The sequence below is a fragment of the Gopherus evgoodei genome, chromosome 4 (genome assembly GCF_007399415.2).
Source record: "Gopherus evgoodei ecotype Sinaloan lineage chromosome 4, rGopEvg1_v1.p, whole genome shotgun sequence".
In the NCBI taxonomy this organism is placed as follows: domain Eukaryota; kingdom Metazoa; phylum Chordata; order Testudines; family Testudinidae; genus Gopherus; species Gopherus evgoodei.
The window spans coordinates 41,423,037-41,435,774 of NC_044325.1; the positions used below are offsets into that span (position 1 = coordinate 41,423,037).

The following is a 12,738-nucleotide window of genomic DNA, read 5'->3' on the forward strand; positions in this document are numbered from 1 at the left end:
GTACAACAGTTTATATTCTTCTGACTTACTGTGTCCCTTGAGTTTTCTTTTCTTCCTTATTTTATGTCACTCCACTCATTCTATTAGTGTTTCAGTTTTCCTGTGATTATTTTGTTCCATCTATCACTCTGCTCTGCATCTCCTCTCTGCTCTCCCATACTCTCTCAATTTCCCATTATGTTTCCTCCCATGCTGCCCTTTCCTCCCTCCTCACTCACTTCCATCTGGTGTCACCAGTGCTTAATTTGTGACAGGACTGAGCTTCAGCACCTCTAGCTTTGGCAGTTCATAGCCCCAACTCCTCAGGGTTTGCCGCATCAGTTATGAAAGTACAAAAATTGCTTGAGCCCCAGCATCTGTTTCATTATAAATTAAGCAGCACATTCTTCCCGTTACCTTTTCCCTCAGGGGGAGTGCCTGGAGGGATAAGAGATGACAGGGCCATTTTGCTACGCTTGAGATATTGTCCTCCTGTAATGGAGGGAGAGTTGATGAGGCACCAGTTGTTTCCATTTCTAACCTCTTTATATGTGCAACAGGGAACCAGGGTCTCCTTTTTCCTCTATCAACCTGGAGGGAAGGTAAGGGGGCTGGTGAGGAGGCAGATCTGGATGCAGTAGAGGTAGATAGGGAACATCACTTCTCTTATCAGGTGTTGCTGTTTCTCCCCTCAGTGGTGGAAGACCCAGCAATTTCCTCAGCCAGTCCCCAGCTCTTCCTGCTGTTCCCATTTCAGATTCCCATGCGTGGTGAGTCCTTGCTGTCACCACAAGTGATGAGAGGTAGCTGAGCTCCCTGAGCCAGGAAGATGAAGAGAAGTGGAGTGTTCTCTCTATGCTTTTAGTAGAGGAAGGTAGCTGGACTCCCTGATGCTCTCCTTTTACTTTAACCCATGCCCATAACATCCTTACAACTGTCCAGGATAGCTCCATTTTCTTGTCAGAGACAACGAGTCACCACACTAATGTTGACACATATTCTACCTTCTTCACCACTTCTCAGTTCTCTCTGCCCTCTAATATACCTACCACATGGGAGTGGCCCCATGCCAGTAAAATATGAACTTTATTGTGTTTTCCTTTTGAATTATGAGCTCTTCTAGTCCAAGAGCTGAAAATGCATGCAGCTACTACTGAACACAGCACTGGTACTAAAGCTATGCTTGCTAAAAGGACAATCACTTGTTGGGTTTATCTATGAAGAGTCATTCCTAACTCACAATTCTGGTGTGAGGTGTCTGTACTTGAATGAGCATAAAGAACGCAAGTGGATGAAATGAAAGAAAAACGTCCAAAAGAAGAAATATGCAGAATTCCAGAGCCACATCAGACATCCTTTCTTCTAGTTTATCTATGGCTTGATTCTGCAATCCTTATTCACACTGAGTAGAACTAACTCTCACAAATTGTCCTTTTGACTCCAAAGGCGTGACTCACCTGAATAAGTACAACTCAATGTGAGTAAGGGTTGCAGACTTGGATCCTTATTTTCCACCTAGCTCTCTACTTATTAGGCTTTTCTTATTAATAGGGGTGACAGACATATGTTAAGGTTTTCAAATTGTTGCGTAAAACTTTGCACAACTCAAAGTTTTGTGTCTCTGAATTATTTGTTCACTCTTATTTTGATTTCTATGCTCACCAAAAAAATTCGATGAAGAATTCCCCCCTTTCAGTGTCAGTGAAATCTTAGATGACAGTATCTGTTTCACAACGCTAAGTCAGAGTTTGGGGGCATTGTTAAAAAGCCTAATTCACATGAGCAGGAACTGCTCATGGAAGTAGGACCATTCAACTCAATGAGATTACTCATATAAGTAAGAATTATTTTTGTGAGCAAGGATTTGCAGGATCAGTCCTTTTGTTGTAGTGCTTGTGGCTACTTCTCTTCCTTACCTGGCCAAACCCTTGAACGCTATCAGGCTCAAATGCATTCTGTTGACCAACTCTGGTCTTGTTATCAATATATGCAGTGAGAAGATTAAGCCCAATTCTCTATTCCTTACTCACATGAGTAATCCCAATGAAGTCAGCTGTATTCAGGTGTTACTATGTCTACTTATGTGAATAAAGTTTGCAAGATAGGGTGCTTTTTATTAGATTTTTAAAATCCAGTTTATAAAACTAAAAATTAAAAAACAGTGTAGACATGAATACTTTTCTCCCTGCATTGGTGACACTGGACAGTAGCTTTAACTCTTCTAGTAGATGAACATTCAAAAAGGTTCTCTATTATATTGTTTCTCCAAGAATGAACTATATGATCATTCTGAATAAAGTGACAGTGCAATCAAATCAGCGCTATATCTATGGCAATTTTTAGAAATTCATGCTAATTGAAGATTGTTTAATCTTACCTTATTCATGCCAAGAATTCACACCTTGCAGAGAGCTATTCTGTATGCTGTTTCTTTGATCAGTCTATCCATCCATCAATTTATCATGCTGTATTTTGATAGCTATTTACCCTTTCACTCATCTTTACAAGGGAATCTGACAAACGGCTTTCTTGATACATTAGGAGGTGGATAGATGACCGGGTGGATGACTGAGCGGGTAAGTGAATGGACAAGTGGATGGGTGAATGGTTACTTATTAAATCTTTCCACTAAGTGGTAACCATGTTATTTAAAAGGATACATCCATCTTGGTATGGTGGAACAAAACTATATTCTATCATAGTCACACTGTTGCAGTGCACAATGTCTTTATATCACACCAATTGCCAAGACTCAATTTTCTTTTATGTTAACAAAAACATTCTATATCCTTCTAGCACAAACATGCCCCATGCTTGGAGTTTGCCTGGGTGCTCTGAGACCAACTAGCTTAGACCCCACTGCCCTTTTGTGATTGTCTTTTAACAAAGCATCGTCATCCACAGACTAGCAAACCCCAGGTCAAAACTTCGGGATGGTTTACAAATGAAAATGCCTTGGCATGCTTAAAAGCTCAGACTTGGAGAAGCAAGGGCATAAAATAAAGGACTCAAAGAAAAACCAAAGATTAAGTAAACAAAACAAGGACAGGTTTCTCAAGCACATGAACTGCATCACGGAGTCAGACATGCATCTGTTTTAACAAAAGTGTGGCAATCGTTGTCTTTAGTGTTAAAGGGACTTTATCAATTTGAAATTACTGAAACAAAATTATCCACTTTTTAATGTCAAACTTTAATTTTTTTAATCAGCTTATGCAAATTAACAGGGCAACCCGTTGAGACTCAATGAGCATTTTCTCAACATTACTATCTCATTCTCTCTTTGTTAGTTGGCTCAAATGAAATGTTCTGTAAACCCCCACTGGCTAAGAGACCTAGCCACCTTAATTGACCTCTTCCACTGCTCTTAATGGGTTAATATTGCTCTACAAATATTTTTACTCTAGTCACACATTGCACAGGTAGGGCTCCAATCCTGTGTGGTGGGGAATGCTGTCAGCTCTCATGAAGTCAATGGGAGCTGAATGGGCACAGCACTTTGCAGGATTAGACCCTTCGCATGACAATATTTTAATTGCAGTTAGCAAAGCTCCTCTCGTCCCCAACACAATTCAGGCTGCTGAGAGCAATTTGCTAAACCCCTGAGATAAGGAAGTGCAAAATACAATGTAAAGGGTATTTATCCATCTTACATTATATTGCTTTTCTTCTTTGGAGTATTTTGGTAAGATCTGTAGTCTGAATCAACACAGAAAATGCTAGACTTGAGTCCAACCATCACCCCCTTTTATTAGCAGGAATTTCTTTAAAGGAAACCAGAGAAGATTTGTTCTGCTTTTCCTAAACTTCAGGGCATTGCAACTGTCATAAGTTATTCTTAGCATCACTTTTAGGCTGCAGGGAGGAGATATGATTGTGTCTTAATCTCCAATATATCATCAAGGGCCTGATCCAAAGCCCAATGAAGTCAATGTGACTAATTCCATTGGCTTTAACAGGCTTTGAAATAGGTCTTAAGTGCATGAAATAATTTCCACCCCTCCACAAATTACTGGTATAGAACCTACGCTGTTTTAGACCCCATTTCAGCAAATCCCTTAAACACATGCTTAAATCTCTGAAGTCAAGGGGAGTCAAGCATGTGCTTATGTGCTTTGATGAACTGGGGCGTATGCCCATACATGGAAATCTATAGGGCTGCTTTGGGTGTAAGTTAGAGAAGAATTTGTCCCATAAATTACTAAAATCAAATAAGAAAAATGTTAAAACTGCACTTTAAAACCCTTCAAGTTTAATATAAAAAGACAGAATAATCTGTCTCTGTCTCCTTTATTTTAGTTTAAATAAAAATGTTAAAAAAATGTTTTCCCTACAACATTTTTTAAAATTGTTAATTAAGTTAAAACAATTAGGAGACATGCAGCTGTAACTGCTAGCCACACTAATGAAAGAAAAATCTTCAACGACGCGGTTTAACAACTGGGTTTGAAAAAACTTTTAAGAAAACTTTGATAATAAAAATATAGATGTAGTTTAAAAACAAATTAAAACAGGAAGATCATGCAGTGGTTAAATTGCCATAATACATGTTGTTGCATTTTGTTTTGTTTTAAGTGGTTCCTGAATTTTTGCTTGTTTGTTTGTCGTTACTTTTGATAGCAAGCTTAGAATTCTGTCCCTTTAACTTCATTTTAATAGCAATGTATTATAGCATGATTTATCAACATATGGCAGGTGGATGCTGACACAAATTATAATGAAAATTAAAACAGTCATTTATGCAGCAGGCGATTATCATTTAAGAAACATTTATTTGCAGGCTTTAAAAATGAGGGTTTAGAATCAAATGGGTTTAAAATGAAACTTTTAACGACTGTTACCTTTTTCTTGCAGCCACTCTTCTACGGGCCGGTTATATTTGAAGGGGATTTTCTGTTTTACCATTTGGAACCGTTCATTATCAGTGTTGCCTTTAAAGTTTAAAACACAGCTTAAAAAAACAATCTGAAAAGTCAATGAAATCATTAAAAAACATCCTAGATTTTTTTTTGTTTTTATGAATTTATTTAATATAAATAAATGTATATATATAGAAAGAGAGCTTTATTTTCTTTAATGAGGTGGAGAAAAGCTATTCACTCATTGCCTGGAATTCTGGAAGGATCCAAGTGTTTAAATCTTAAGAAAAAGATCTCACCACAAATATTCAATTTGCAATGTGAGACACTGGGCAACTTGGTGATGTAAGCTGAAAATTTTGAAAAATGTTATGGTCAGAGTGTAACACTGATGGCAATATATGTGGTACAAGATGTCAATTGCACAGGCATGTAGCCTCAGGTGATGTTCTGGACGCTGTTCAAGTTGGTAGGGGAGAAGGTGGATGGGTGGGGGGGAGGGTGATATATGTGGGGAAGGAGTGGAATATATATGGAAAGAGAGAAAAGGACAGATTTGAGGCAAGAGATGTCAAAAGGACACAGCGGAAACAAACTAAGAGGGCTATAGGATGTCGGAGACAGGAAACATGGGAGGGAAAACAGGAAAGGGAAGGACATGGCAACCAAACCTCCATAAAGGCTTCTGCCTACTTACCCAAGGCTTGGGCCTGCACCCATTGAAGTCAATGGGAGTTTTGCAACAAGATGGTCCAATGTGGTGTATTTTAGGGTTAGGGTCATAAAGTACAATATAAATAATAAGATAGGCTTAAACTAAACTTTGGATCTGAACTCCCAGAACCTCATGGCTGAGCCCAATCTCCAACACAGGGGAGCAATCAGAGTTTTGCTCATTATTTCTTCTTCTTCTTCTCCAACCACAGACAAACTGTGACTGCCTTTATTTTTGATTTACTGTTTTATTTATGTTAAGACAATTTGATCAAATAAATGGAGTCAACTGGTTCAAGATCAGTCTCTCACACTTTTGTTTAGGGCTGAAATGCACATACAAAGCAAAAGACCTTCATTAAAAAAATATGATAGCAAGCTGGGATCAGAGCTCATCTCACTGAATTAACACCATTGTAAACTGTAGTGCTATTGCTTGCTTGTTTTAAAGACACCTAAGGCCAGGAATCAGTAACCACCCTCATGCCTTGGGGTGTGTTTGTTTCTAAATGCCACATACCCATCTGTCATATAAGATAAAGAAGGAATCAATTAAAATGACTTCATATGTATTTGTTTATTTCAAATCAGATGCTAGACTCTGGTATGGCAATATAAAAACAGGACATTGAAAAATGTGTGACTAACAGCTGGCAAGATGCCCCACCCACTTAACAGCAGATGCCACCATAAAGGAAGCAGTGACTGTTAAATCACACATGCTCCATATTCCTTCCCGGACATGTGCAGCTTGGAAATCCTAACTGAGTAATGATCTAGCTTCCCTCTGCAGGATAAAATCAGGTAGAAGTGGTTTTCACCAACTACTCTCTGGGAGAGGGGGAGCTACTGTGATAGACATTAACAGGACTTAATCTGACAAAAATTCATGTTTGATATAGTGTAGCAGTAACAGTAAAAGAGATTTATTAAAAAAAATTAGCTGCATTTCCTTAAATTCAGAGGTAAAGCAGAAAACAACTTGGATTTGGTTAACACCTCTGGTCAGAATACTTAACATGCAAAAGTCTGGTTGCTAGGTTGGAGCAAAGGACAGACTCACAGCCAGTTGGGCATGAAAAAATCTGTTATGGGAAGATAACTGAGTTAATTCCCTACAATGACCCTGGAAAGTCAGCCATTTCTCTTCTTCCCTGAAGGAAGTCCATTGTGGGCAAGTGTCCTTTCACAAGACTGCTATGAATATTTCTCTATGGAAGAAACATCCAGTTAAGTAGTGGGCTGACACACAGAGCTCTTTGCTGTATATGCTCCTCTATCCTAGTCTCAGGTGCCTGCCAACTGTGATTGGCTTCTTTGACTAAACTGGAAAGGTAAAATAAAATATTGGAAATGTACTCTATCAATCTTGCTTCATATCACATTAGGAATGTACCATAGTGCCTCAGAATGACTGCAGAGACCGTCAGTTATCTGTATGCATATTCCCTGCACGCCTAAACCATATCAACACCAATAAAGAGTTCAAAAGTCAGTTCTTTACTTTTACGAGCATATCTTCATGAACTGACATCTTAAGCCACATTCAATACTGGGACTGGGAAATGACTTGAGGAAGTGCTGAGAATATATGTATAAGAAACTAAACTAGACAGAAAATATTCAGCAGCAGAATAAGAGTTTTATGTCTTTACATTAATAAGCATCTGCTGATTAATACAGTCTGAGGTCATGGTCTTAATGCTTCTTTGTCAATCATGGAAGCCAAGTGTTTCTTCAATTTCTTGTTCTAACAGATAAACTCCTCTTCTGAAAGTCCTCATGCTGATGAGGCAACTCATACTAAGTCAAGGATGGTAAAGTATGGACCCCTGTGGTGAACTGGGGGAAAATGGTCTTGCTGTCCTTGAAAGAATAGCAGCAAAGATGGATGTAGACACAATACACTATGGACACAATTCATTTCTTGGTGTAACATTTCTTATGATCAACTAGTAAGGCATTTTGGTTCTTTATCAGGCCTTTCATCAATGCACTATTCCTTTCTCCCCTACAGAATTTGCTCTGTTAGTAATTATGTTTGTCTTCCTTAAGGGAAATTTGGTTTGCTGCTGCCAGAAAGTTTTCTCTGAGAAAGGACCGAGAGAGTGTACTGAGAGCCTGATACTATATCTATGCTATAGAGGCAATAAGAATTTAGAATGTCAATAGGAGTTGAAGTTAAAATTGTATGATTTGACCAGATATTAATTTGCCAGAATCTGAGGGGTGCAAAGCAATTGCAACTCTCATATGGCTACATCAATTCTGAGATCCTTACATTTTACTGACTCCTTATTAGGGAAAACTCCCATTGACTTAAGTCAGAGCTGACTCAGTTTTTACTCAGGAAACTTTCCAATAAAGACAATGGGCGTTTTCCCAGAATAAGGAGTACGGATCTAAGGATTTGGCCCAGTGGTAGTTACAGGTGCCCAGGACCTCTTTCCTTTTGCCCCAACAATAATGTATATTTCTGTTTTGCAGGGAGTGACTGAAAAAAAGGAAGAAAAATTACAAGTTACATGAAATCTCTCTAATGCAGGGCACGTTAGGCTAAGACAATTAGGTCAAGCCAGTGCTGGAAGACTCTACACTGCTACGAAATTTGATTTTACGCTCTCCCACTTGAATCATCTTGTGCTCCAAATATCCTCATCAAGGTGGGAAACTGTTCCAGGAAGAGAGGTTGGCAAAACTCAGGTGTGGAGGAAATGGGAAAGGGTGACAAAATTATAAAGGGTAAACTGGATGAAACTGCTTCTATGATTCAATACTAGACCTTCCTGAAAACCAGAAAGGGCATAACTATTCCCCACCACATCTTTAAAGATTTTTTAAAATCAGGTTTAAGTTTATGTTATTATTATTGTTTTGTTTTGCAGACATAGCCTCCAATAGTAATATATATATATGAAAAATCATACCTTTAAAAGCTATGAAAGTGTGAAGGACATTAGAAAATTCAAAAAGGTTTAAATTAGCACATTAGTACCTGCTCTTAGCATCTATTCATGTTTCTGTTTTTTAAATTATATCTCCTTTATCTCAGACATTAGTAAGAACGGTTTTAAGAACATGTGCATGAGAACGTGTTCATCGACATATCCCCATTTACAAGACTGATTTAAAGAGCATGTTTTCCCTGGTTAAATGCATGGAATATTCAGCACAGTAAGCACCATTACACACTCATAAATCTTCTTAAATTAATATTGATAGAGTTGTGCTTTAAAAAAAATAAATTAATACAGAATTTAATATGAGAGTTTCTATAGAAAGTAACACAGGGTTTTCAACAGGAAATGACCCCATTTGTGATAAGAAGTGACCTCATCAGTCTTCAGGCTATGTCATTGTTTCTCTTCAGATACAGAAATGTTAAGTGATGGCCTCTCATGAGACTTTAGTGCCATCTCTTTCTAGAAACCACATGTACACACCTTCCAACTCCCACAAAACAAGCAACCCTCACTCCTCTCAAACCATCTAGCCACTTTTTTCTTTCTTGAGTCCAGCTCTGATCCAACATTTTCTTTGCAAAAAACACAAAGATGAATGGAAAGATTATAGTTTACTTTAAACAAAAATTAGACTCAATCCTGTAGTCCTTTTGCATTAAGAATTCCAATCCATATGAAAGGACTGCAGGATCCCATTCATTATGAAAAAGTTTTGGTGATTAGTTTTGCTACTTGTGGTCATTTGAATATGAATGGATCTTTTTACCCATAGGATTTTTCTGCTTAGCTCTTATTAGTACCAACAGAAATCATCCATTTAAGATACTCTTTTCACTCCCAGCTATCAATCTGCATTATTTTCTGTAACATTTCTACTTTAATTCCATTACGGAAGTCGGCTCCCAGAGAAACATTCCTCCAAGTACTTTTTCTCCTCTCTGATTGCAAAAAATGTACAGCACTGTCACTTCCAGCTAGGTGCAGATTTGGATAAAGCAAATATTTGGATTCCACTGAGGATTTAAATCTAGGACTAACTCTGATGTCAGACCTGACTCTGACTCTTTCAAGTGTTACTGCCTACATGAAATTTGGCTCCAGTTTTCCTCCCAGACTCCCAGAAAGGTTCAGAGTTTCATGTTTAGGGAGGGTAATCACATATCTTTAAAATTCTTCCCATATCTTAATCCCATTTAACCTACAGGATACCTGATGCTTGTACAATGGTCCAGGAAGGGTTGCTGAAAATTACCCCTAGGTAAAGTAGAATTCTCCTCCCAAACTCCCTCCTGAAAACTGCGAACTAATATTTTGCATGTTCTCTCATGGTTCCTTTAAGAAAACAAACAAGCTTTACCCAGTTTAAGACCATTTCTAAACCAAAATGGGTTCTTGCGTCACTTAAAATAAAACAGCAATTCGGGCACTGACAAATGCTGCTTCTTGGTCCAGCCACCAGTAATGATGATATACTGCTGCTACAGTGAGGAAGAGCGGCTCAAAGGTTCCAGTAAATTGCACTGGGCAGAAAGAAAGCACTTGCTTCCAGGTGGAATATTAATACAAGCTGATATGTTGTCAAGCCCGTGAAGATGCTAATAAGAATACCGTAAGAAAACATTCATCTGCCCTAAATAAATGCCAAAGATGGTTTTATTCAGAGCCTAAGAATAAAGCAGCAACTTTTTCTTCGGTGCTTAGAAGACTTTAAAAAATGAGACATTTTGGCTAATTAACAGTTATTGCATAGTAATAGTAATAGGGTAAGAAAACTTTCAGAAGTTAGGGCTGTAGATTTCAACTGGATTTACTCATCCCCTTTTCGTGATGTATGAAATTTCAGTAGGAGAAATATAAGTAAATAACCTTCATGACTAAGGCAAAGAGTTCTGATTATTGGTTTTAGGTTCAACCCCTGGTATTTGACCCCACCTATCTACAAGCTTTGTATAGCACCTATAACTATGGCATCTAAGTACTGCATGAATCACAGAAACATAGGGCTGGAATAGACCTCACAAAGTCACCAAGTCCAGCTCTCTGCACTGAGGTAAACCTAGACCATCCCTGACAGGTGTTTGTCTAACCTGTTCTTAAAAACCTCCAGTGATGGGGATTCCACAGCCTCCCTGGGAAGTCTATTCCAATACTTAATTACTCCTGCAATTAGACATTTTTTTCCTTATATATAACCTAAATCTCCCTTGCTCCAGATTAAGCTTATTACTTCTTGTCCTACCTTCAGTGGACATGGAGAACAATTGATCACCATCCTCTTTGTAACTGCCCTTAACATATATGAAGAATGTTATCAGGTCCTCTATCAGTCTTCTTAACTCAACACTAAACATGCTCATTATTTTTAACCTTTCCTCATAGGTCAGGTTTTCTAAACCTTTTAGCATTTCTGCTGGTTTCCTCTGGACTCTCTCCAGTTGGTCTTTCCTAAAATGTAGCATCCAGAAGTGGACCCAATATTCCAGCTAGGGCCTCACAGTGCTGAGCAGAACGGGAAAATTACCTCTCATGTCTTACATATGTCACTCCAGTTAATACACCCCAGAATGATATTAGCCTTTTTTGCAAATGCATTAGATTATTGACTCATATTCAATTTCTGATCCACTATAACCACCAAATCTTTCTCAGCAGTACAACAGCCCAGCTAGTTATTCCCCATTTTGTACTTGTGCATTTGATTTTTCCTGTCTGTTGAACATCATCTTGTTGAATTCAGACTAGTTTTCCAATTTGTCAAGGTCATTTTCAATTCTAATCCTGTCCTCCAAAGGGCTTGCAACTTTTCCTAGCTTTGTGTAATCTGCAAATTTTATAAGCATTCTCTGCACACCATTATTCAAGTATTTAATGAAAATATTGTATAGTACCAAACCTAGGAGTACACCCTCCAAGTTTCACAGCGAACCATTGATAAGTACTCTTTGAGTATGGTCTTTCAACCAGTTGTGCCTCCACCTTATAGTAATTTCATCTAGGCCACATTTCCCTGGTTTGCTTAACAGAATGTCATGTGGGCCTGCATCAAAAGCCTTACTAGAATCAAAATATATCACATCCCCCATCAGGAATCCTGTCAAAGAAGGAAATTACGTTAGCATGATTTGTACTTGACAAATCCATGCTGACTATTCTGTAGATCCTATTATCCCTTAGGTGTTTACAAACTGATTGTCTGATCATTTATTCCATTATCTTTCCAGGTATCAAAGTTAGGCTGACTCTTCTATAATTTCTGGGATACCTTTTGATCCCCTTTTTAAACATGGGTAATATGTTTGCCCTTCTCCAGTCCGCCATGAGTTCTCAAAGGTAATTGCTAATGGTTCTGAAATTGCTTCAGCATAAAAGGAGTATAAAAGTCAAGGGGGAAAAGAAGTCATGTTAGACTATCACAGCCAGCATTTAGTTCACATTTAGGGAATAAATTCTCTGTTGGTGTAAACTGGTACAGGTCCATTTGTCCCAAAGACATCCGCTGGGAAGCTCTAGATTCTTCCAGAGCTTGAATGACCTATCTAGGAAGTGACACTGGAATACTCCACTGGGAAGCTAGCATCTTTCACTGGTTCCTAGTGAGGGACATGGTTTATTTTCAATCTCAGACTGTTTCAGCGCTTTGGTTTGAAGAAGCATGAATGTTGCAGCAGCTTAACCGCATCTGTCTGCAAGGCAACTGAACTTATAAACACACAATCTATTGAACAGTTCCACTTAAACATTTTACTAATAACATGTTTGATTATTACTACTGAAAAGAAGTATAAAATTGTGTTTGCTTGTTCTCACTAAATCTGTTTGCTTACTTTTTGCACCACACAGCTTGGAAAGTAAAACCACATTAGTAGTTTGTTTCTCCTCTCTGTGTTAAATCAGGAATAACATGATTGAAATCAGAATGAGAATCAAGCATTCTGCTTATAAGCAGTTTTATATTTTGATGCACTACAACAGGGATCAGCAACCTTTGGCATGTGGCCCTTCAGGGAAATCTGCTGGTGGGCCGGGCTGGTCTGTTTACCTGCAGTGTCCACAGGTTCAGCTGATCACAGCTCCCACTGGCCACAGTTCGCTGTTCCAGGCCAATGGGCGCTGCGGGAAGCGGCGTAGGCCAAGGAACAGCAAACCGTAGCCAGTCGGAGCTGCAATCGGCTGAACCTGTGGACGCTGCAGGTAAACAAACTGTCCTGGCCCACCAGAGGATT

General features: G+C 38.6%; 1 protein-coding gene across 28 annotated transcripts in view; it reads right to left on the reverse strand.

Moving 5' to 3' along the window:
• Positions 1-12,738, reverse strand: part of NRXN3 (neurexin 3) — a 1,499,321-nt gene that overhangs the window by 150,774 nt on the left and 1,335,809 nt on the right. For all 28 annotated transcript variants that reach the window (XR_003999960.1, XR_003999959.1, XM_030559000.1 and 25 more), the window contains one exon: positions 4,821-4,910. Coding sequence is in view for 26 of the 28 variants with exons in the window: in XM_030559000.1 (XP_030414860.1) it covers positions 4,821-4,910 (90 nt within the window). In the remaining 2 variants the exon portion in view is untranslated. The remainder of the gene's footprint in view (positions 1-4,820; positions 4,911-12,738) is intronic.